The sequence below is a fragment of the Bufo gargarizans genome, chromosome 4 (assembly GCF_014858855.1).
Source record: "Bufo gargarizans isolate SCDJY-AF-19 chromosome 4, ASM1485885v1, whole genome shotgun sequence".
Taxonomy (NCBI): domain Eukaryota; kingdom Metazoa; phylum Chordata; class Amphibia; order Anura; family Bufonidae; genus Bufo; species Bufo gargarizans.
In genome coordinates this window covers 209,722,299-209,748,985 of record NC_058083.1, presented here as the reverse complement: position 1 = coordinate 209,748,985, position 26,687 = coordinate 209,722,299, and the positions used below count along the sequence as shown (strand labels likewise).

The window sequence follows — 26,687 nt, the reverse complement described above, 5'->3', positions numbered from 1 at the left end:
CGGTTCAGCTCTTTCTTGGAGTGGGCGGTACGAGAGTCATCAGGTTGGGGTTCCATCATCCATTAGCTGGATGATTTTTTGTTTATCGGGCCGCCAAGTTCTAATGGCTGTTCTGTAATGTTGAGTTTTTTGGGTATAGTCATTGATACGGTGGCTATGGAATGCTGGTGTCACGACCCTTGGTCATGGTCGTGACTCCTTGGGAGCCGCATGCGGTTGCCCGCGGTTTGGTGTTGTCAACCGCAGCTGGGGGCACTTAGTTGTTTGCCTCAGGTGCGGTTGCCGCGGACAATAGGCATGTGTGCGGTTGCCCTTGGCTACGTGTGATATTGTGCACTTCCTTGTTTGTTTGTTGTGCACGAGGTGATGTTTAGTATGCACCTAGACTCCTCCCTTCACCTGCGGTTGTCCGCGGCAACGTCTGGTGATGTTTGCATGCTGTGGAAGTGTCTCGGCCTGTTGGCTGTTCTGGAGGACACGGTTGCCACGCATGCCGTTGCCGTCGGAGACAGGTGAGTGAGGTTGTGTGCTTTCCCCTTTATGTGAGTTTCCCTTCTGTGGTGCTGGAAGGGTTAATTCCCTTCCCAGTGTGTGTGTGATGTCACTGGGTGTGTTCTGACCGTTGGGTGTGGCCTCTTGGCCTATAAAGCCTCAGTCCCTGGCTGGGTTCAGTAGGTTGCTCTCAGCCATGCTGGCTGGAGCAGCCTCCTGTCTCCTCCATCTGCCTGGTGGGGACCATCCTTCTGGTCATAAACCTTTGTCAGTAAATTCTATGTTTCACGGTGTTATTTAGGTGTGTATGGGATTGTGTTATTGCAGCCTATGGTCCAGGGTTCCTGTGTGATGTCGGGTGTGTGCTGTGTCCGTTGTTGTCTTGTACTTACAGCACCTGCACATGGGTTCCTGGTTGTGTTGTCTGTGGCAGGTGAGTGATGAGTTGTTTCCATTTGCCTGCCACTGCCATAGCTGTTTTTGTATCCCCCTGTGTTGCTTGGCCGTTGAGACTCCTGCTCCTCCGTGTCTAGGAGGAGCAGGTCGTCTTACTCTGTCCCCTAGTTCAGGGCCGACTTGAGGGCTTGTAGGGAATTTTAGGTTCCGGCGTATGAGCCCTCCTACCACCAAGGTCGGCTCATACAGACAGGAGACAGGGTCAGCGTTAGGGACGCTATAGGAGGTGACCTGCTCCCTAACTCTGTGGTCCCGGCTAAGTGGTAACCCTACCTTCTCCTGGCACCGCACGGCTGGGGGTTTCCCCCACCGCCAGCAGTGACAGCTGGTTGCCGGAGGACAAAGTCATAGATCTACGGCGGGGGGGGGGGGGTGTCTGCAGTCCATATTGGGTAAGCTTAATTTTGCATGCTATATAATGCCCATGGGACAGATCTTTTGTAGGAAATTGGCGCAGGCGACAGCTGGAGTGAGGGCTCCCCATCACTTTGTTCAGATTAATAGTGAGTTGCAAGATGACTTGAGGGTGTGGGCGTAATTTTTGGAGATGTATAACGGGAGGTCTTTGTGGATGGCGGACGGGGTGTTAACAGCAGATTTGGATTTGTTTATGGATGCGGCGGGGGTCAGGGTGTATTTGGGTGGTTGTTGGTGTGTGGGTGAATGAACGAAAAAATGGAAGGAGGACGGTTTAGTGCAGAACTTGGTGTTGCTGGAGCTCTTTCCCATTGTGGTGCCCATGTCCATTTGGGGTGAATTTTTTTCGCAATCGGAAGGTGTGTTTTCTTTGCGATAACATGGGGGTGGTTGAGGCCATTAATCGCAATTCAGCTTGATCGCCACCGATCATGCGCTCGTTTCAGCATTTGATTTTGGGTTGCTTATCCCTGAACACATAGATGGTAGCATCCCATGTCCCTGGGATTAGTAACTCAATTGCAGATACTTTGTCTCGTTTCCAGTAGGAGCGTTTTTGGGTGTTGGCACCGGAGGCGGAGATGGAAGGGACGAGCTTTCCCCAGGAGCTGTGGAATCTGCCATTTGGTCAGTTGAAGATCTGGTGAGGGGTTTCTTGTTGCGGGGACCTGAGCGGCGTATGCAAGGGCATGGGGCTTATGGGAGGCTTGGAGGCAGAGTTTTCACGGAAGTAGGTTGGATGAAGGAGCTTTGATGTTGCTTTGGGTGGGGCACTGTAGGGAGGAGGGATGGTCATTTTTCAGATTGAACAAGTTTATGGCAGCGGATGTGACCAAATCGTTTTGGGTTGCGCAGGCCCTAAGGGGTTGGAGGAAGCGTTCATCGGGGGTGGATCAACGTCCACCAGTTTAATTTGCTTTGTTGATAGATATGATGGGACAGCTAGAGCGGATTTGTGGGTTGGCAGGGGAGGTTGGGCTGTTTAAGCTGGCTTTTTTGCTCGCCTGTTTTGGGGCATTGAGGATTGTGGAGTTCGTTACTCCGAGTAAGAGTCGGGTCGGGGCCTTTGCGGAAAGGATGTGGTGTTATTTGATGATAGGTTAGAGTTTTTCATCAGGAGGTCAAAAACGGACCAACTGGGGCGGGGTTGTCGGGTGGTGTTGTACCAGGTGGCAGGGTCGAACGCGTGCCCGGTTCAATGCCTTAGGGAATTTTGTGGAGGGAGAGTGTTTGGGGGGGTTGACTTGTTGTTAGTTCATGAGGATGGGTTGTTTCTTTCTCGTTTCCAGTTTATAGCTGTTATGAGAGCCTGCTTGAAGTGGTTGGATCGGTGACCCCTCGTTATATGGGGGTCATTCTTTTCGTATAGGCGCGGCCTCGGAAGCGGCTAGGATGGGGTTTTGGGAGGAAGTTATTCAGCACATTGGCCTTTGGGAGTCTATTTGGTTCCGTTCATATGTTGGACCCGTGTAGGTATAATGGGTGGAGTTTTTGGGGCGGGAGTTGGGTCTTGGCGACGGTCGGGGATTGATATGTGTTATTTTTGTGTTCCCTACAGGTGTTTTGCAGTGTCTGGTGTGGATTATGGGGCACTCTTACGTGTTTTGGAGAGCATTACGAACAACGGTCAGGCCCGATTGGTAGAGAGTTTAGTTTTTTGAGAGAGGTGGCGTTGATCTGATGGTTGAGGAAGAGAGGCATGCTGTGGAGTCGGGTTCTTACTGAGTTTCACAGGTTTGCACGGTGTAAGGGGTTACACTCTCAGGTAGGGCGGCGATTACAGATTCTCTTGCAGACCACAGGGTTAAAGTCCAAACATTGCTTTATTTATCACACTCCGGCAATACATGCACCCCAGTTATAATTCACTGGGTAAGCTGAAGGTCCAGCAACACAAAACATAAACCAAAATAAACACCTGCCCGTCTGGGCTCTGGCTAATACAGTGAAGTTCCTAACTCACCTATTGAACACAGTTCACACAGAGAACTCGGCTTCTCTAGTCAGCAGGGCAGCCAGCTTCCCAGACTTTCTGCAGGCCTCACTCTCCTAGACTGACAGCCTGGACTATGCTTTATTTCACCTTGATTATCCCAGCTGGCTTCAGCTGGGATCCCTCAGGCTAGGGGAAAACCTGTCCCGGAATGGGGTGAACTTGGGAGGTCCCTCTACCAATCCTACCTTCTCCCAGTCCAATAAAATCCAGCCTATAAACTTAACAAAACTGTCTCAGCAACCTACATATTGCTGAGACCATTTTAACCTTCTGGATTTTATTTACCTCACCCAGTGGAAGCTGGGTGGGATATACACCCCTTCCAGGACTTTACCATACACTTTTCTATTCACCTTACCACAATGGTTAGATATGCCCCCCGGAGTTTTTGTGTTACATGTAAGGGGAAATAATTTGGGGTGTGCCCCTTCCGGGAACTTGTGAAGGACATAAAGTTTGACTTGCTGCGGTTGTGGGCGCAGTATCCGCAGCTGGTGACGGTTTGCTCAGACATGGTGCCACATAAGCACTGGATGGACGCGGGGTCTTTGGAACGTCTGAATAAAGCAAGGATAAAAGTGAACAGGGCTGTGGGTAGGTTTTTAGCGAGGAACGGTGGAATAGCATAAGGAGCTGGAGTCAGGTGAGGGGGCATTTTGGAGAAGTGATGGGGTACACCTGAATGCTGGAGGGATTAATCTCTAGTGTTCTGGTTTGCAGGACAGGATTGAATTGGCGTTACGGGTGTGGCGGGACGCAAGGAGGTGAGGTGTTCACCTTCTTGTATCGTGGGTGGTGGTGGGTCCTTGGAGTTGGTGGTTATGGTGGCTCTGGCGTGTCGGGGAGGGAGCCAAAGAGGGCTCTGGACTCCCCAGGTATTGGTTTTGGGGTGTGATATGGCGGGTAGCGGCCCACATTTTTGCCCTTGGTTACCGGTTTCTCTGAGCTGGCGTTTATCAGCTAGAGGTAAGTAACTGAGGGCGGGGCAGTTATACGTCATTTTACGGTGCTCCAAGGACCCTCCTCGTGCTGTAATTTCTTTAGGTTCTTGGTAAGGTTCTTGGGGCGGGGACCTTCAGGTGGGAAGGCCTTGGGTTAGTTATATTTATGGTATTTATTGTATTTATGTTATTAATAAAAAGTCTCCTGTGGCCAATAAATCCATTTGCTGTGCTGAGTATTTCATTATTTGGTTGGGAAGGGGGAGGTTAAGGGGTGAGCGACTCAATAATACGCCTGTCATGTCACTGTCAGAAGCGGATACCGTCTATTGAAAAAGTACACTGTATATCACAGATATTTTTTTGGATGCGCACACAGGAGATGTGACACAGCTAATGTTACTGTTCGGAGCGAACACCGTCTACGGAAAAAGTGCACTGGATGTCAGATTTTTGGGGATGCACACACTTTACACTGGAGATGTGGCGCAGCTAATGTCATTGTCTATAGTGGACACCGTCTACAGATAAAGGACACTGTATGCCACAGATACATTTTTTCAGCGCACAAGTTACACTGCAGATGTGGCACTGGTTATGTCACTGTCAGAATCGGACATTGTCTATTGAATAAGTACACTGTATGTCACAGATATTTTTTGGATGCCCTCACTTTACACATGAGATGTGGCGCAACCAATGTCACTGTCCTTAGCGGACACCATCTATGGAAAAAGTACACTGGATGTCACAGATTTTTTCTGGATGCGCATTTACACTGAAGATGTAGCACAGCTAATGTCACTGTCTGCAGCGGCCTAACTATTGTACGCTATTTAGCGCAGGATGCGCTATAAATAGATATTGCTGCCACACACAATAGTCCTTAGAAGGACTTTTGGGTCTGTAAAGTTTTAGCAATTTAGCGCAGGTTACGATAAAAATATAGATTGCTGCTACCACACACAATAGTCCTTAAAAGGTTGAATCACTCCCTACACTGTCTGTCCCTTCCTCAGCCAGCACAGCTCTCCCTGACTAAGAATGAGCCGAACATGCGTCATCGGGTGCTTTATAGCACCCGATGACGTGTTCTGGACAGCCAATCACTGTAATGCCAGCAGCCAACATGGCTACGGCATTACAGTGAGGGCAGTATTTACCTGCACGTTTATTAGCTGCATAGCAGCCAAGAAACGTGCGGGGCGGAGACTCGAGCATTGCACTCGAGCACATGCGGTATTCGGCCATGTGCCCAGCATCAAAATGCTCGAGCCGAACTGGTGTTCGGCCGAGCATACTCGATCATCACTACTGCTGAGCTCCTGGAAACAGGAGCTTGGTACTTAACTTGGAATACCTTGATCAAGTGAGGGTTTTTTTGTTTTTGTTTTTTATAAATTTTTCACCAGGGGGAGAAAAACAGAACTGGATCGCACATCCACAATGCTATGCTTTGATCTAATCAAACTCGCTTCTCAGCGCCACATTGAAGTGTACAGCCCCCTAAACTGCATGCTGTACAAGAGGCATTAGTGTACATTTTGATCAAAAGGCATAAGCCCACTCCCCACGCCAAGGTCACCTCTTTGAGTGGGACCTACTCTGACAAAAAGGCGCAGCGCAGTGCGATGACAAAGCGGCACTGCCCTAGTAGGCGGCGGGACCCAGGAGTCAAACAGCAACCCTGCTGTCTGACAATGCCACCCATGGCACTGGGTCCCACCAACCCACCAGTACAGCACCACAAAAACAAAGGCCACCATGCATTGCTATCAGGAGCTACAGGTCAATGACCACTTTATGCAGACTTCTGTGATTAAAACCACCTGTGCCAAATGGGAGGAGTGCTGATACCAGTAGTAAAGAAAAAGAGAGACCAATAAAATGCCAGGGGGGGAAAAACAGAACTGGATCGCACATCCACAATGCTATGCTTTGATCTAACCAAACTCGCTTCTTTCTTAATTTTATAAATTTTTCACCATGCCTGATCCCTGGTCATGTGTTCCCAGTCTCTACAACAACATAAGTCATTGCCTAAAGTAATAAAATAACTGATCTTAGCATGTGCGCAGTTAAGTCAAAATTGCTTACAACAAATTACTGGGACAAATTAAAAAATTATAAAGAAAATTATAAAAAAAATTATAAAGAAAAGTAATTCACACAGCTATTAAGAAAAAAAGGCCACTAAAAACCCATAAAAACCACATTTAGAAAAGCAAAAGATTCAAACGATTTATGTGGCTTTTGTATGTTTGTTTTTTTGTAGTGGAAAAATACCAGACCAAATTCATATGTGTAGAGAGTCTCTACACTAGTGACCCTATTAATGGTTCAAATTTGATCTTTGCTATGGGCACATCTCTCTTCTGTGTACATGTGTACACCAATTCTTTACTAATAGAGATTTTAACATCCAACACAACATACATACATGCCACAATTTTATATACACACATGTTGACAGTAATGATTTTTTTTCTTTTCCAGATCTGTTATCAACTGTGATCATTATTCAAGTTGCATTTTATTTATTTGTCCTTTTTGCTGATATTGACTCTTTCTACACGGCTATTGAGGTAAAGTATTTTATAATGTATATTCATAATTCAATATTAGGTATATAGTAATTTTTGAAGTTTTGTTTTAATAATATATACGACTATATATTAAATTTTACCTTTTTTTTTCCAAATATTGAATTTCAATATATCATGGGATATCAAATAATACTTTATTGTTCCCTATATTTGTTAAAACCCTTAAAGGTGTTTCTAGCTTTTTGGACTTTTTTCAACTTTGAACTCCAGTTTGTTGTACCTGCTGAAAAAAATCATACTCCCTTGTTCCCATCTACTCTGTAACAACTCCCTGGGTCCCTATCACCCTTCAATGATCTCCAGTCCCTGTCCTGTAAAATTCTGGATAGATGGGGGTCACCCATGCCACTGCAGCCAATTACTGGCCTTAGCATCATGTTCCTCCAAGTGACATATCAGTGATGGGTCATGTGCTGCTTGAAGACATTTCACCAGAATCAAAATTGTCTTCTTAAGCTTGCTGCATTGAGAGGGCTGCTTTACAGTGTCTGCTGCTTGCCAAACAACTTAAAGAATGTGGCTAGAAATGACAGAAATTCTTGAAATTCTTTTTGTTTCCAATTTTACTAACTTAAAAAAGAATCTGGTCTGAATCAATTCTACCCAAATCAAACATGCTCCAATTACCCTAAAAATTGGTATATAACACTCTCTATTGTCGAGAGAGCAAGCCTAGCATGCCACACAGGATTTATGGGCAATATATATATGTTGGGAAAATAAATAAAGTAAAGTCTCTATTAGATATACTTGTCTTCTCTAGCGCTGCAAATCCGGAGACAATGTGGGAAAAGTCAAATAAGTAAAGTTTTGGAAAAGGATTGCGCTGCAGGAGAAAATTCTTTTGTATAAAAATAAAAATATATAATAAAAAGTTCCTTTGGTAGATCTTCAATCAACGTGGTCACAAGCCAACCTCACAACTTAACACTGGTATGGAAATCTGTTCTGAAATGAAAAAGCGCACTATGGTGTAGCAAGTTCCACAAACTTAGCGCACCTGCGAATAGATTATACTCACAGGGTATCTTGCGAGTAAATGCGTATATGAATGGATGGTGTCTTCAATAGTACTCTGTTGAAAAGAGAGGACTATAGTGTAGCATATAATTACACTTAAAACGCTTGCTGTAAGGTTATACTCACAGGATGTCCCTTATGAGAGGCTTGGAAGGAATCTGTGCAATCTTCACAGGCAGCTGGGCGGGTGAAATGCATTTCAGAGACTTTAGTCTTGTGGTTTTAGCTGTAATTTTATTTCTCATTAAATAATTTTTATCCGACTCTTTGGTGCGCATCCGTTCCACTTACCAGTCCTTCTGAGAAGCTGAGGTCTAGTACCATCTAGGTGCAGAAGCATTCCATCTGTCGGATCGATATTTGGAAATTCCTACTCGAGTATCTTGATCCTTGCCTGCTCCACCCGCCCAGCTGCCTGTGAAGATTGCACAGATTCCTTCCAAGCCTCTCATAAGGGACATCCTGTGAGTATAACCTTACAGCAAGCGTTTTAAGTGTAATTATATGCTACACTATAGTCCTCTCTTTTCAACAGAGTACTATTGAAGACACCATCCATTCATATACGCATTTACTCGCAAGATACCCTGTGAGTATAATCTATTCGCAGGTGCGCTAAGTTTGTGGAACTTGCTACACCATAGTGCGCTTTTTCATTTCAGAACAGATTTCCATACCAGTGTTAAGTTGTGAGGTTGGCTTGTGACCACGTTGATTGAAGATCTACCAAAGGAACTTTTTATTATATATTTTTATTTTTATACAAAAGAATTTTCTCCTGCAGCGCAATCCTTTTCCAAAACTCCAATATATATATGTTGTTCGGGGGTACTCGTTCTCATTATGGAGAGCATATAGTATGTAGACAGCTGTTTTGTGGTGCTTGTCCCTCATTAGTACAGAGTAGTATTCTGGCTGGCTGAGTGGAAGCCTTAAATACTGCTTAGCCAGGGTGCTGCTCTCCTTTAAGAGACCAGCTTTTTATGGAGACTTTTTAGCAGCTCTCTATGGTATTAAGACTTATTGGCAATTTTCCAGATGGGAAAAAAATATGCCAAGAGGTATCTCCTAGAGAAGAACCATCTCACTAGCGCCACTTTTGGAAGTGACTTCCTATGAGTCAAAGTTCTACTGTTTAACAAGCCTTGGCAGATCATAGGGGAAAATAGCCAAGCCAAATATCAATCTGTAGACAGCTGTTTCAGGGGTGCTTGTTCCTCATCATTACAGAGTAGGATTCTGGCTTGCAGAAGATGGGACTAGCGAGATGGTCCTCTTTCCCTACATATTTTTTTCCCATTGAGTGTTGCCAATAAGTCTTCATACCATGGAACACTGCTAAAAAGGCTTAATACACAGCTGGTCTCTTTAAAGAGAGCCAGCACCCTGTCGAATTTGCATTCAAGACATTGCACTCAGCCAGCCAGAATCCTACTCCATACTGATAAAGAGACTTTCACATTTTCCCTCATCATGTTTCAAGGCTTGTTAAAAAGTCAGCCTTTGACTCATAGGGAGACATGTCTAGAAGGTAGTGCTAGCAAGATGGATATTTTTTCCTGGGAATAGCTCTTTGCATATACACCTCCATAATAGACAATGACACCTTGTGAAAACTTTGGACTTCCATCTCCAGCCCATGATATTCCAAGTAAATTTAATAAAACATTTGATGATGAAAATTTGCAGATTACTTATACATCTATGATTCAGTCGCTAAATGTGGAGTAGCAACAAGCATTCTGTTTCCCCCAAAATGCTTTTTTCCTGATGGACCTGGTGGGAGAGGAAAAACTTATATTTACACCACATCAATTCATTATATCGCAGGCCCCGGAAACATACTACTTTCTGCCACATGTACTGACATTGCCGCAAAATTGGTGGTTGAACGTTCCATTCTTTGTATGGGCATATGTTTCATCAATTAGCTTAAATTCAGAGGAAGCAGAATAAATAAGAAATGAAAACTGCCTATTATTGATGAATGTACAATGGCTTCAAGTCATGCTGTCAATACAATTGCTACTCTTTTAAGATAAACTATGCTATCACAGAAAAAAATATCTCAAAAGTGAACAGTTGCAATTCATCCTAGATAGTATTAAATATGTGTTAACACACAATTATTTCTATTTTGATTCCAGATATTATTTGCAGTTGATTGGCACCGCCATGGGCACCAGATTCGCCCCCAGCTAGACCAACTTGGGAACAGAGTACCATCATACCCATGCTTGGGTCGGGTCTGGTGCTCTGGCGGTGCTACATCGACGATATTATATTGATATGGGATAGGCCGTATGACGATCTTGTGTGATTTTTGGATGGGCTAAATTGTAATGAGCTCAGCCTTAAATTTACGCCGAACATCAGCACACAAGTGGTGCAATTTTTGGACCTCAACATAGAAATAAATGGCCCTAAATTTTTGTGTAGCACATATCAAAAGTCTGTATCGAGGAACAGCTTTATTTTAAACACAAGCTGCCACTTACCTCGATGGTTACTGAATGTGCCATTCAGCCAATTTCGTAGGTTGAAGCGCAACTGTACTAGTGACGAACAGTTCGATCAGGAGGCAATATCCATGAAAAATCAATTTTTGGAGAAGCAGTATTCGTCTGTGCTGTTGGATGATGCATTGAGTGGAGTGAAAAATTTTGATAGACACACATTTTTTTTAAGAAAACAGTAAAAAAAAAGTTATCAAGGAAAAGCAACATCTAAGTTGATATTGCCCTTCAATGTGGAATACAAAAAGATCTCAAAATTTGTGAATAGACATTGGCACATGTGACGTGGTGACAACATTTTGGCTACTGTTATACCAGTTAAACCACCCATTGTTTATACAAAAGCAGCAAATTTAGGGTTACAAGTAGCTTTGACTATTAGGAGACAAAAAAAACATCCATAACTACACCTTGGATGACCCTAAAGGGGTTCTATAGGTGTGGTACCTGTGGGAATTGTAGAACAACTAAATTCCCTAGGAAAACCACAGAAATAGTGTCCCGAATTAATGCAAACAAATGGAAAATTAATGAAATATTGTCTTGCAACCGTGTAGCCGTTATTTATATGTTGGAGTGTCCATGTGCAAAACAGTATGTGTGTCGCACTAGCAGGACCTTCAAGATTAGGATCTCCGAACATATAAATAACATCAAGAAGGGTTATGATAAGCATGTACTGTCTAATCATTTCAAAACACACCATGCCAGTGATCCAACAGGCCTAAAGTACGTAGCCCTCCAGACTGTTAAGAAAGACTGGAGGGGAGGCGACTTCATATCAAAAATATCCCGGTATGAGTCTAAAATGATTTATGAGTTTGGTACTATAGCACCTAGGGGACTCAATTCCGAACTGGAAATTTTTGGATTCCTATAAATGGTTCAGTGGTGGGGCTACATGACGTGTCGATGCCAGGCTGTTTTACCAGCGCATCGACACGTCCTGCACCCTCTCACCAAATCCAGTCATTCCATCGGCGGAAGCCAAGTCCCGTTCGATTATTGTATGCTGATTTCATCTACGTTACTATTATAATGTAATATTACTATTGGATATAGTACTGCTAGTACATAGTATACAATACTGAGATATGTGAGAAAGGTAATGTGCATTTTATGAACTAATGTGCATTTGACACAGTATTATTTAATCTGATATAGCATTGTCTAATTTAGTCACGGTCCGGTCCAGGTTTTGATCCCAACTTAGACTCCTTATAAGGAGCAATATGTCCCCCTTTCTTCATGCTGCAATTTGCCACTGAGGAAGAAACCCATGCGGTTTTGAATCGCGTCTGGCTAGAAGACTGCATCCTTGTTATAACTTGTGACATACTTCCAGAACAGCAAAATCTTGAACATCCATTCTGACGAGTAAAGAGTGAAAGTGCGCATGCGTGAAGTTTCTGACATCGGAGTGAAACAAACTTGCGGTGCTGTGAGCGTCCGGATATCTGTACTGCGCAGGCTCGCAGTGTTGCCAGCAGCTGGAGTACACACATGGAGTCGTGAGCGTCCGAAAATCCGTACTGCGCAGGCGTGCAGCATCGCTAGCAACCAGAAACCATCTGTAGAGCTGCCGAACCTTGCAGACCACCATTAACATTGGGTAAGAAGCGCATAGCACTACAAAAGAAAAACTTCCCATAAACATTACAAGGACGGCAAAGAGACTGGATATGTAAGTGGACCTACGTCCTACTAGTAATAACCATATAACGCTTATACTACTGCGCATTAACATAATGGACACTCACTCAAGCTCCATAGAACTTTCCATAATTTCATTGGAAGTATACCAAATATAATGAAAACAAAAAAGGGTCGTAGTCTAAAGTATATATTATAAGCTGCGAGAGCTCCGCAGCTTAAATAGAAAGGAAGGAACATGACTATTACAATCACACTGTTATTTTGTTTTAATTTTATATTGATTTTATACAGTCAGGTCCATAAATATTGGGACATCAACACAATTCTAACATTTTTGGCTCTATACACTACCACAATGGATTTGAAATGTAACAAACAAGATGTGCTTTAACTGCCAGCTTTAATTTGAGGGTATTTACATCCAAATCAGGTGAACGGTGTAGGAATTACAACAGTTTGCATATGTGCCTCCCACTTGTTGAGGAACCAAAAGCAATAAGAACGGGATAATAATCATAAATCAAACTTTCACTATTTAATACTTGGTTGCAAATCCTTTGCGTTCAATTACAGCCTGAAGTCTGGAGCGCATAGACATCACCAGATGCTGGGTTTCATGCCTGGTGATGCTCTGCCAGGCCTCTACTGCAATTATCTTCATTTCCTGCTTGTTCTTGGGGTATTTCCCTCTCAGTTTTGTCTTCAGCAAGTGAAATGCATGCTCAATTGGATTCAGGTCAGGTGATTGACTTGGCCATTGCATAACATTCCACTTCTTTCCCTTAAAAAAACTCTTTGGTTGCTTTTGCAGTATGCTTTAGGTCATTGTCCATCTGCACTGTGAAGCGCCATCTAATGAGTTCTGAAGCATTTCGCTGAATATGAGCAAATAATGTTGCCCGAAACACTTCAGAATTCATCCTGCTGCTTTTGTCAGCAGTTACATCATCAATAAATACAAGAGAACCAGTTCCATTGGCAGCCATGCATGCCCATGCCATGACACTACCAACACTATGCTTCACTGATGAGGTGGTATGCTTAGGATCATGAGCAGTTCCTTTCCTTCTCCATACTTTTCTCTTCTCATCACTCTGGTACAAGTTGATTTTGGTCTCATCTGTCCATAGGATGTTGTTCCAGAACTGTGAAGGCTTTTTTAAATGTCGTTTGTCAAACTCTAATATGGCCTTCCTGTTTTTGAGGCTCACCAATGGTTTACATCTTGTGGTGAACCCTCTGTATAAACTCTGGTGAAGTCTTCTCTTGGTTGTTGACTTTGACACACATTCACCTACCTCCTGGAGAGTATTTTTGATCTGGCCAACTGTTGTGAATGGTGTTTTCTTCACCAGGGGAAGAATTCTTCGGTCATCCACCACAGTTGTTTTCCGTGGTCTTCCGGGTCTTGTTGCTGAGCTCATTGGTGCGCTCCTTCTTTTTAAGAATGTTCCAAACATTTGTTTTGGCCACGTCTAATGTTTTTACTATCTCTCTGATCGGTTTGTTTTATTTTTTCAGCCTAATGATGGCTTGCTTCACTGATAGTGAATCTCATCTTGAGAGTTGACAGCAACAGATTCCAAATGCAAATAACACACTTGAAATAAACTCTGGACCTTTTATCTGCTCATTGTAATTGAAATAGAGGGAATAACACACACCTGGCCATGGAAAAGCTGGGAAATCAATTGTTCCATTACTTTTGGTTCCTTAACAAATGGTAGGCACATATGCAAACTGTTGTAATTCCTACACTGTTCACCTGATTTGGATGTAAATACCCTCAAATTAAAGAGGGTCTGCAGTTAAAGCACATCTTGTTTGTTTAATTTCAAATCCATTGTGGTGGTGTATAGAGCCAAAAATGTTAGAATTGTGTCGATGTCCCAAAATTTATGGACCTGACTGTATGTTATATTGTATAACTGTTTTATATTGGTCTTATATGTGGTATATATATATATATATATATATATATATATAAAGATGAAATAACGAGGCAGCACTTCCAGCTTTTGGTGTACGGATGAAGACCCCAAACTTTAATCCGAGCGACGTTTCGGCCTGCTCAATGAGGCCTTTATCAAGCTACATAACAGTGCAAATAACTGGGTATATGTACCCACACTCCAATACAAGTGAATGACAATCAGTGATTACACCTGTTAACAATCTAGTCACATGACCTAGGACTACATCGTCACATGGTATTCTTACATAATAAACATTATACTTTTACTCATACTAAAGCGCATCAATGTGTTCATCTTACTATCACAACAATAGCAATGTGCACAGCTACTCAAGTGCATTTATAATATACAGAGGATCAATGCCCCTTATGTACAGTGAGAAATTATATAGTGCTGAGTGCATAAAGGGTTAAAATCATCTGCTGCCCTTGCAGCTGTACCTTATTAAAAATCGGATGGAGCTCACCCCCTTCAGACATTACATGTCGACATCCCCACGTTGCCAGAGTTGGCGTCCCCCCGTCGGCGGTGCGCACGCGCCGGACCAGACGCCTCTGGCCACGCCCCCAACAGCGCCGCGCACCCACATCACGCTCCAATGGACCGCAGCGTCCTCCACCGGAACGCAGGAGCCGCAGCTGCGAGGGGAGGGAGGCCAGACCATGTGGCTCAGCACACGTCACACCACAGGCGGGACCAAGCTGTAACCATAGGGATGTAAACATGTTTGGACAAGCGGACGAGCCCAACGCGGCCAGAGCAAATACATGCGCACAAATCCAAGCGAAAAACAGTGTTTGGAAATGGCCCGGGGGGAGGAAAATCAAGCCTAGCCTATAGCTCAAGCGATTATATCATCCCCCCTGGCCATCACCGTCCACATCATGTAGTGTGGCTATAATGGGACACACTCCTCCCATCAACCTACACATACACATATTAAGATAACGTGTATGTCAAGTCACTGACCCTCAAGTGTATGGTCAGTAACGCGCATACACCATCAATCCATTTGTACACTATAAAACAATATTGGACATAATGTGCAATCATGTAACAGTCCCAGGCCGTCTGACATCGCCCCGCATGTCTCCACACGTCGTTAATTGTCAAGTTCATATCCAAAAGACTAGGGCGGCTCCATCCAATACACAGATAAAAGTTCATCAAGCTAATCAAAACATCCTGAAATAGAGGAAATACAGTGTCAATATATAATAGTAATAATTTCAAAAAAGCGTGCACTGTTATGTCTCTCCTACCCCAGACCCAACGGTCGAGAAACCCCCCCGTTGATGAGCACTACACATATCCTTTATCCATATAATTCCCACCTACACTCAGCATTGAGGCCATCCGGCTTCAGTGTGTGTAATCTGTGTATCCACATGATCTCACATTGTTTCAACAATCTTTCCCTATTACCTCCCCTTTTGAGTGGGGGGATATGGTCAATCACCCTAAATTTAAGGTCCCTTTCTTTGTGCCCTGCCTCAACAAAGTGCTTCGGCACCGGGAGATCTCTCCTCTTCTGACGAATCGAGTACCTGTGATAGTTCATTCTGGTCTTGACCTCACAAATAGTTTCCCCTACGTACAGGAGATTACAGGGGCAAGATAAAAGGTATATCACAAATGAACTATCACAGGTCAGGAAATGTCTGATTTCAAATTGGGTCTTCAATACCGGATGTATGAATTTATCACCTTTTAGCATATAACTGCAATTGACACAGCCTAAACATGGGTAGCACCCATTTTTCTTACGGCCTATATAGGTTTGAACGGGGGCCTTAACCCCAGCAACTTCTGCTCTCACCAGTTTATCCTTCAGACTGTCTGCTCTCCTATAGGACATCAAGGGGGGCACAGCAAACTCCTTCACTTTTCTAAAGCAGTTATTTAAAATCGGCCAATGTTTTTTAATGGCTCCAGCTATCTGATAACTACCCTCATTGAAGGTAGAGATGAATGGTACCCTACTCTGTTTAGTTACTTCACTAGTCCTCCTGGGTTCTAGTCCCTCCAACTGTGTATGCACCAAGCTTCTCGGGTACCCTCTCCTGATGAACTTGTCTGCCATCTGCGACAACCTTGTACTACGCAAAACGGGGTCTTTAACTATGCGTTGCACACGGAGAAACTGACTCCGTGGCAAAGTCTTAACCATAGATCGCGGATGGCAGCTCTCAAACCTCAATAACTTGTTACAGTCAGTTGGCTTTGTGTATAAGTCAGTCACCAATGTTGTGCCCTGTTTCTTTACCATGGTATCCAAAAATTGGACCTGCTCGGTGGAGTGTACAAGCGTGAACCAGATGACAAAAACATCGTCTATGTATCTCCACTACCCCCGCACTAGGCTGAAGTGGTGGGACACATAGACGTGTTCAGCCTCCAGGACCGACATAAAAATGTTGGCATAAGTTGGCGCCATGTTTGAACCCATTGCGGTTCCCCGCTGTTGTAGGTAATACCCGGCTTGAAGCGCAAAATAATTATATCTCAAAACTACACCGAGCAGGTCCAATATGAACTCCCTACATTCATCAGTGTACGGGGATTGAGCCAGACATCTTCTGACTGCCTCTACACCTCTATCATGATTGATAGAAGTGTAGAGGCTCACCACATCAAATGAAGCCAGCAGCGTGTGCGCCGTTACTTGCACATTAGCAATCTTATTCAAGAAATCACCAGTGTCTCGTACATATGATTTAGCCCCAACTGCATAACACCTCAGTATCTTATCTAAAAAAATAGCCAAATTGGAGAACACTGACTCCCTCCCGTACCATTGGGTGTCCATCACAACAACGGCTCCCCCCTTATCGGCCGGTTTAACCGCGAGGGAGCCGTTGTTGCAAAGTTCACCCAACGCACAAATCTCCACAGACGTCATGTTGGGATGTCTGAGACCTCCAACTGTCATGGATTCTTTCAATAGTTCAATGTCGGCCCTCACTGCATTGATATATGTGTCAATGGCTGGATTCTTAATCTGTGGTGTGAAGTCACCCTTGGCATATAGGCCCACACTGCGAAGGGAGAGTTCACAACCTCGCTGGGTGTCAACCTCATCAATTTCAGAGAACCACACTTTTAACTTAAGGCTTCTGAAAATTTTTTGCAGGTCCACTTCCAATTGGAACCAGTCCACTCCCACCGCGGGACAAAAAGATAGACCTTTAGATAAAAGTTTGGTCTGTGCATCGGTCAGTACATGGGAAGATATATTTACCACTATGGATTCTTTTTCCTTGCTGGCCGATTCCTTACACTCCGTTGTTCTTTTTCTCCATTTATATTGTCTCCGCCCACCACGTCTGGTCCTTTTGGATCCATAGCCGGGCCTAAAAAATCATCATGTTGTTGTGTGACTTGAGTGGCTCCTTCTCCATTAGTGGGTACCATTCTCCTCCTAGGGTTGGAGTTATTCCATTTGTTGTTGTTGGGATTACCAGAGAACGGTTGACGTCTCTGTCCATTTGGTTCTTGCCAGGTGTAGACTTTACCTCGTCTATAAATAAACGTGAAATTGTAGAAGCAGCACCTTGTGGTCTCAAGATAATGCGTTGATCAATGCAGCAGCCTAGCCGTAGGCCCTTGATCCATCAGGCCTTGGAATACATGTGTAGAAAGGAAGATGGCTCCGGCAGCATGTAGCAGTATCAAAGTTTCTTTATTCGTACCTCCAGACACAAATGGCAACATTTCGACTGTTCACCAGTCTTTATCAAGCCTAATGACATCAGTGTTGGTAGGCATATAAATACCCCCCCACATTAAAAAACACGCCCCACATTGTATCAACATAGCCAATTACTATAATGGAAAAAATCTGTGCAAGTTGCTACTTACTGAAGCCGGCAAGGCCTCCATCTCCGTCATGTGTGCCACGGCGTGCTATCACCTCCAATGCGCAGTCGCGGCTCACCGGCTTCGCATGCCGGAAGTGTCATCAGTCACCATGACTACGGCCGGCACTGACGTCTCCAGCCAATGAGCAGCTAGAAGTAAACACTGTCGTCATCGCCTGCGCGACTCTCACGTGACATCCCATATGGTGCGCACAGCCGTGCGTCAATCTCATAGGTCACATGGATAGCGCAGCCAATGGAGACACAGTGCAAACACCGGAGCCATGGTAACCGCAACGGCTTAGATTGAAAGCTTTTTTCTCAACGAGAGATATTGATACATCTAATTGTCAACCAATTGCATCCACTGATATGCTTGTGTGTAAAGATTTTGATTTACGTAACAAAAGTCATTTTTCGCCGCCGCAAAACAATCATGTGGTTGAAACATATATCAGCTTTGTCAGGAAACGAATTGACCAATTGAGGGAGGGCAGCACTGACCAGTTCAGGCATAATCTGTCCCATGCTGAGAGGCGGGCTTTGTCTGAACTGGAACAGAATAAAAAATTGACGATCAAGCCAGCTGATAAGGGGGGTGCCGTGGTCGTCATGGATACCTGTAAATATATCAATGAGATCACACGACAGGTAGGGGACGTTAATGTCTACGAGATATTGAACAAGGATCCTAAGTTCGATATAGCATGTGTTATAGGGGTATTATTGGATGAGGCCCTTAGTCAAGGAGTCATCGATGATGAACTATATAATTTTCTGCATGTGAGCCATCCGATTACCCCTGTAATATATGTTCTACCCAAGATCCACAAGAGTTTGGTGGATCCCCCTGGCCGACCCATTGTGTCGGGCAGGGGTTCCATCTTTAATCCCATATCCATCTTTTTGGATAAGGTATTGCGGATCCATGCGACCACGGCCCCCCCCCTACATCAGAGATACTGGCCATTTCTTGACGAAGTTGAATTCACTTGTTTTGCCTGCGGAATTTTTACTTGTAAGTTTTGATGTTGTATCGTTGTATACATCCATCGACCACTCTTATGGTTTAAGTGTCGTCGATGTGGCCCTGGCCAGCACGGAACTCTCTCCTGGGGCGCGCCGGCTGATCCTCGCCCTCCTGGAGGTGGTCCTGAGGAGAAATTATTTTCTCTTCGGGGACACCTTCTACCAACAAAAGCGTGGTGTGGCGATGGGGTCTAATATGGCCCCCACCTACGCTAACATCTTCATGGCGGAGGTCGAGGATCGGCTGGTGTATCGCTCCACATTCTTTGAGAGAGTTCTGTGCTGGTGGCGCTACATCGACGACATTTTCCTGATTTGGACAGGCACTATACCTGAACTGGAGGATTTCCATGTGCACCTGAACTCTGGGGTCCGGGACCTGCAGTTCACCGTGATGCATTCTGCCCGTGAGCTGCAGTTCCTTGATGTCCGGGTTCAGGTGCACAATGGAAGGATCAGCACTGATCTGTTCCAGAAACCTACAGATAGAAATACCCTACTAATGTACGATAGCAATCACCCTCAGACCATGGTGAACTCTCTCCCGTGGAGCCAACTACTCAGGGTACGTCGTATCGTATCCGATGACACCCAGTTTGACTACAGAATGGATGAGATGTGTATGAAATTTTCAAAGAGAGGCTACCCCAATAAATTAATCAACCGTACCAAAAATAGGATTATATCCATGAAACGTGGGTCTACATTGGTGAGGAAACCACAGAAACAAGAGTCTGCCCGTATCCCTTTTGTGTCCATCTTTGGGGGTGACAGCAGCAATATTGCTGCCATCCTACGTCAGGATTGGCAGATCCTTCAGAAAGGACTACCAACAGTCAAGGAGTTCTCTGTCCCCCCAATGATGGCATACAAACGGACCCGTAATTTACGCGACAGATTGGTCAAAGCGGATATAGGGGGTAAGGATTTAGACAAATAGAAAAGATTAGCACCACTTAAGAATGGTAATTTCCCTTGCCTCTCCTGCTGCAACTGCAGTTGCATCATGAGAGGCAATGGTTTTACGCATCCTTATAGTGGTAAACGGTTTAAGATTAAGGGACACTTCACATGCAAATCCACAGATGTGGTCTACATGATACAGTGTCCATGTAGCCTAATATATGTGGGTGAAACCACAATGGAACTGAGGGAAAGAATTAATAAGCATAAGAGCACCATTAGAACAGGAGCTATTGACAAACCGGTTGCTAAACATTTTATCGATTGTAAACATGCTATTAATCAACTAAGATTTCGAGTAATTGACAGCGTTGGGTATCTGAGAAGGGGTGGTGACAGGAAGGTGATTCTTAGGAAAAAGGAACTCAAGTGGATCCACACCCTTAGATCCCTTCAACCTTATGGGTTAAACTTGGAGTTTAATGTCACATCCATCGACTGATGCGGGTCGCTGGATGGTCCTCTTCAGTATAGGGACATCACTATTAATTTTTTATAATTAATTTTTTATATGTGTTAACACATCCCTAACATAGAGATTGTTATATTTGTATGATAAAATGCCTTTCATTACATCTGATGGGTGATATTTTGGAAAATGTATTGTACATAATGATCTTGCATGGTTGCGGGATGCTGCGCTGTACATGGTCTCCACCTCCGTTTGATATGTGCATGTACATACTCTGATTGTCTAGTGATAATGTGGCGATCACTATTGTGATCTTGATCTGGCAATATCAATTTGGCCACTTCTGTACATTGACTATGTACATGCTATCATATGGATTATGCACATCTCTTTATGGTAAGTTGCGCTGGTCACGGCGTTGCGGTTACCATGGCTCCGGTGTTTGCACTGTGTCTCCATTGGCTGCGCTATCCATGTGACCTATGAGATTGACGCACGGCTGTGTGCACCATATGGGATGTCACGTGAGAGTCGCGCAGGCGAAGACGACAGTGTTTACTTCTAGCTGCTCATTGGCTGGAGACGTCAGTGCCGGCCGTAGTCATGGTGACTGATGACACTTCCGGCATGCGAAGCCGGTGAGCCGCGACTGCGCATTGGAGGTGATAGCACGCCGTGGCACACATGACGGAGATGGAGGCCTTGCCGGCTTCAGTAAGTAGCAACTTGCACAGATTTTTTCCATTATAGTAATTGGCTATGTTGATACAATGTGGGGCGTGTTTTTTAATGTGGGGGGGTATTTATATGCCTACCAACACTGATGTCATTAGGCTTGATAAAGACTGGTGAACAGTCGAAACGTTGCCATTTGTGTCTGGAGATACGAATAAAGAAACTTTGATACTGCTACATGCTGCCGGAGCCATCTTCCTTTACCTCGTCTATAGTCCTCTTCATCCCGCTGCCATTTGCGTCGTTTGATCGCCTCCTGATCTTTCCTGAATTTATCCAAATAGGTAGAGCAATTGGTTAAATATGTATCAAAGTCCTGTGCAGGGAGGGCTTCTTTAAGCTTACTCAGAGCTCCATCAAGGTGCTCACGCACGGTGCCCAATTCATATTGCAGGAACTCCAAATTCAACAGAATCACATCAAGGGCATATTTATTTTAAATCTGTGTAAATTTATGTGCAAACTTACTGTACGCTGGAAACAGACTTGGCTTCAATTGGGAGCGCATTCCCCTTGGAATTCTGTGTGACTTATAATACTCCGCTAGAGTCGCCAGGTGCAGCTCCATAGATGCCAGTCGTTTGCCATCCGCCTCATAGCCTTTTTTCAGCTCTGTAACTGACGGGGTAGATAAAAACGTGCAGTCGCTCACCAAATCGTGGAGGATCCTCTCCTCGTCTTGCCTGGTGTAGGAGAACACATCGGCGGGGTCTCTCTCGGTTGTATCCATTCTCTGGTCACTTCAGTGCTAAGCTGTCAAGTTCTTAGATATAAAACACAAATAGTGCAGCAGCACAGTCAGAGTAGGTGGACTGGGTGCAAATCCCCACAGAGGTAGGCCACTCCTCCACGATATACAAAGATGAAATAACGAGGCAGCACTTCCAGCTTTTGGTGTACGGGTGAAGACCCCAAACTTTAATCCAAGCGACGTTTCGGCCTGCTCAATGAGGCCTTTATCAAGCTACATAACAGTGCAAATAACTGGGTATATGTACCCACACTCCAATACAAGTGAATGACAAGTTAATATGTGTAGGTTGATGGGAGGAGTGTGTCCTATTATAGCCACACTACATGATGTGGACGGTGATGGCCAGGGGGGATGATATAATCGCTTGAGCTATAGGCTAGGCTTGATTTTCCTCCCCCCGGGCCATTTCCAAACACTGTTTTTTGCTTGGATTTGTGCGCATGTATTTGCTCTGGCCGCGTTGGGCTCGTCCGCTTGTCCAAACATGTTTACATCCCTATGGTTACAGCTTGGTCCCGCCTGTGGTGTGACGTGCGCTGAGCCACATGGTCTGGCCTCCCTCCCCTCGCAGCTGCGGCTCCTGCGTGCGTTCCGGTGGAGGACGCTGCGGTCCATTGGAGCGTGACGTGGGTGCGCGGCGCTGTTGGGGGCGTGGCCAGAGGCGTCTGGTCCGGCGCGTGCGCACCGCCGACGGGGGGACGCCAACTCTGGCAACGTGGGGATGTCGACATGTAATGTCTGAAGGTGGTGAGCTCCGTCCGATTTTTAATAAGGTACAGCTGCAAGGGCAGCAGATGATTTTAACCCTTTATGCACTCAGCACTATATAATTTCTCACTGTACATAAGGGGCATTGATCCTCTGTATATTATAAATGCACTTGAGTAGCTGTGCACATTGCTATTGTTGTGATAGTAAGATGAACACATTGATGCGCTTTAGTATGAGTAAAAGTATAATGTTTATTATGTAAGAATACCATGTGACGATGTAGTCCTAGGTCATGTGACTAGATTGTTAACAGGTGTAATCACTGATTGTCATTCACTTGTATTGGAGTGTGGGTACATATACCCAGTTATTTGCACTGTTATGTAGCTTGATAAAGGCCTCATTGAGCAGGCCGAAACGTCGCTTGGATTAAAGTTTGGGGTCTTCACCCGTACACCAAAAGCTGGAAGTGCTGCCTCGTTATTTCATCTTTGTATATCGTGGAGGAGTGGCCTACCTCTGTGGGGATTTGCACCCAGTCCACCTACTCTGACTGTGCTGCTGCACTATTTGTGTTTTATATATATATATATATATATATATATATATATATATATGTCAGTACATGATAGATAATAGATAGATAATAATTTATACATGATTAGCCATATAATAGGCACAATTTTATAAGTAAGAAATAAATAAGATTTAGGTGACTTCTTGTGAGCTGGCCCTTTTTTTTGTATATTTTTTGTATAAGAAATGAAAACTGCCTATTATTGATGAATGTACAATGGCTTCAAGATAAATTACAAATATTAAGTTACCTTTTGGTGGGAAAGTTATGCTTCTGGGAAGTGATTTCAGACAATGTATAACAGTGACTGGCTTTTAACTGTTGTGATGAAAGTAATTGAAATACATTGAAAGAGTTAGTTGACCATCAAAATTAGCTTGGCTGCCTCAACGTCAGGTTCATCGGCGCAGCTCAGATCTATTGAAGTGAATTAGGCTGCACTGCAATACCAAGCACAGCCACTGCATAATTTACATTGTTGTGCTTTGTCAGCTGAGAGAAGGCCATGGAATTACTGTGAGAGCCAGTGCCTTCTAAAACAGCTGATCAATGGTTGTTCTTGGTGTCAGACCCCCACCAATCAGATATTGATTGGTTTTCAGAAAATGCTAATTAAGAACTTGACACAGCAGAACAATTAAAGAACGGTTTGGACAGGGTCAACAAAAGACTGGAAAATCAAAATGTACTAATTTAAGAAAAAATGTCTGGAAGAGCAATTTTCTATTAAGTCACATGATTTGGTATAAAAAGAGAATGTTATAGAGGCAAAGTGCCTCAGAACCAAAGATAAGCAGAGATTCAATAATCTTCGAATAACCTACTATCTACAGTTCATAAAATCACAGAGATGCAGAAAATCTGGAGAAAATTGTGTGTGTAATGAACATGGCTGTCGGTCAATATTGGATGCTTGTGGTCTATGGGCCCTCGGGGGGCACTGTGTTAAAAACAGGCAAAACTTTGTACTGAAAATCACTACAAGGGCTCATGAACTCTTCCAGAAATCATTGTCTGTGAACACAGTTTGCCCTGCAATAGAGAACTGCAAGTTAAAGTTGTATCATACAAATAAGAGGCCATATGTCAACATCTTCTTTAAGATAAAACAAAATGGATTAAAGCAAAATGGAAAACTGTTCTGTTGTCAGATGAATACAAATTTTTTTTTTTTTCTTTTGAATCTATGGATGCAGTGTTCTTCGGACTCAAGAGGAGATGGACCATCCAGCTTGTTATCAGCACACAGTTCAAAAGTCTGCATCTCTTATGGCATGGGGTTGCATTAGTTCCTATGGCGTGGGCAACTTACATATCTGGAAGGGCACTATTAATACTGAACAGTAATTTTAAGGTTTTAGGACAACTTTGCTCCCATCGAGACAATGGCCCTAATTTATCATGTCTTCACTCTAAAATTCTGGCTTCAAAAAGTCACAAAATATGGCTTTTGCAACTTTTTGCACTCGCTTGTGCAAAAAATTTGCAACTATTTGCATTTTTACACCACTCACTCCAGTTTTGTAATGTGGCTTGAAAAGTGGGGGTGGTTAGGTATGTTAATGAGTTTCAGATTTATCATTGAGACTTTTTTTTTTAATCGCTAAAAAAGACACAATCTCAATACAATAAGAGGGCTGGGTAGTTTTAAGTTATTTTTTTTATGAAATGGGAAATTATCTCAACATTTATATGTTCTATGATTTATTCTGAATAAAATATGGGTATACGAGATTTGGAAATAATTACATGTAATTACACTTTTTGAAATTGTGTATGAAACAATGCTCACTCATGTCTTTTTACTCATTTCAGACTGTGTGTACCCCATATTACTGGAGAGTGAACATCTTGATCATGGTCCTTACACTCTTTGTTGTGTCATATATTGCAGAGGTAATTGTTTCTAATGTGTGTTATTTGTCAGTCATTTACTGTTGCAAATTCAAATGAAGCAAAAACTGAACTTTATGCCATCCTGTGCCATTAGCCAATTTGTCCCCCATTTTGCCACTTTAGCTGCTCCGTTGACAGGGCTCTTAAAGGGACGGAAGTCTGTGATAGTCCGCAGGAATAACCGAAGAGGCTTTCTCCGCTTTGAGGTCAGCCCTGAGTGGGTCCCCAGTTTTGGTGACGCCCGACTTCAAGAGGGAATTTGTGGCACAGACTGATGCTTCCGAAGTAGGCCTCGGTGCAGTACTGTCTCAGGAAGTCAACGGGGAGGAGCACCCCGTTGTCTTCCTCAGCCGTAAGCTCACTGCAGCGGAGACCAAGTACAGAATTGTGGAGAGAGAGTGCCTGGCCATCAAGTGGGCACTCGAGTCTCTCCGCTATTATCTGTTGGGAAGGAACTTCCGTCTGGTGACCGATCGCTTCCCTCTCAAGTGGACGATCCAGGCAAAAAGAGAGGAATGCTCGGGTCACCAGGTGGTTCTTGTCTCTGCAAAAGTTTAAGTTCACAGTAGAACAAAGGGCAGGCCGGTTACAGGGAAACGCGGATGTCCTTTCCCGAGTACACTGTCTGACGTGTGTTCAACCCCTCAGGGTTGAACAAAGGGGGAGGTATGTAGGAAGGCGCAGGGGTCCGTCATTGACAGAAGGTACGTGTCACCGAGGTTCCTGCCCTCGGTGAGATAAGAACAGATAATTTTGTGTGTCAGAGGCAGCTAGTGCTTGCTGACACTGTTTTACTTAGTGGGGCTGTAAAGCCAACCCGGGCCGGTTCTTATTGGGAGCAGCCAAAGAGCAGGGTGGGTGGCTGTTCCCCACGTCCAGGCCAGGTTTTGGGCTGGGGTTTGAAAGCCCAGCCAGGAGCTCAACTGTGTGTGGAATGAACCTCTAGGTGATAGTGGAGGTCTTTGTTTTGGAAGCTGAGGATTTCTGTTATACTGCAAGGCTGAGAGCTGCATGAGAGCTGCCAGCTGGAAGCCAGGCACCCTAAAGCCTTCTGTGGAGTGCCAGGTGATGTGTTTTTTCTGTGAACTTTTGCTGTGTGAATTAACACAAGGATTCCTGCGGTGTGAACTAACACCAGGGCCGGGCCAAGTATTGTTTCTTTTCTGCCTTTTTGTGTGAATAAACACTGACTTTTGCTTGTCAACCGTGGTTTTGCCTCTGTATTGCGTCCGCTTACCCTGCCTACCAGAGCAAATCCCTACACTACTCAAACGCTTGCTGCTCACAATTAAGGCAGACGCTTTGCATGTGGAAGAAGTGGACATGGGGGAAGACAGTACACAGGGTGATAGCCAGACCACCCTCAGTTTGTCTTCTCGGCGTGAATCGGATGAGGAGGAGGAGGAGCAGGAGACGATTGCCTCCGCTACAGAGGGTAGTACCCATGAAAGTTTTAATTTAATTTTTTCAGCGTGAATGGGCAGAAGAGGAGGAAGAGGATAAGGAGATTGAGAGTCATCCTCCTGATAAAGACAACGAAGTCTTGCCTGTTGGTACTCTGGCACACATGGCTGACTTTATGTTAGGCTGCCTTTCCCGTGACCCTCGCGTTGTTCGCATTTTGGCCTACACCGATTACTGGTTGTTCACCCTTCTCAAGCCCTCTACAAAGAG

At 44.3% G+C, this 26,687-nt stretch overlaps 1 protein-coding gene across 1 annotated transcript in view; it reads left to right on the top strand.

The window, feature by feature from the left end:
* LOC122934993 (probable cation-transporting ATPase 13A5) overlaps positions 1-26,687 on the top strand; it is a 249,603-nt gene that overhangs the window by 207,218 nt on the left and 15,698 nt on the right. Inside the window, exons 28-29 of the mRNA XM_044290686.1 lie at positions 6,799-6,887; positions 24,933-25,013. Coding sequence (XP_044146621.1) covers positions 6,799-6,887; positions 24,933-25,013 — 170 coding nt within the window. The remainder of the gene's footprint in view (positions 1-6,798; positions 6,888-24,932; positions 25,014-26,687) is intronic.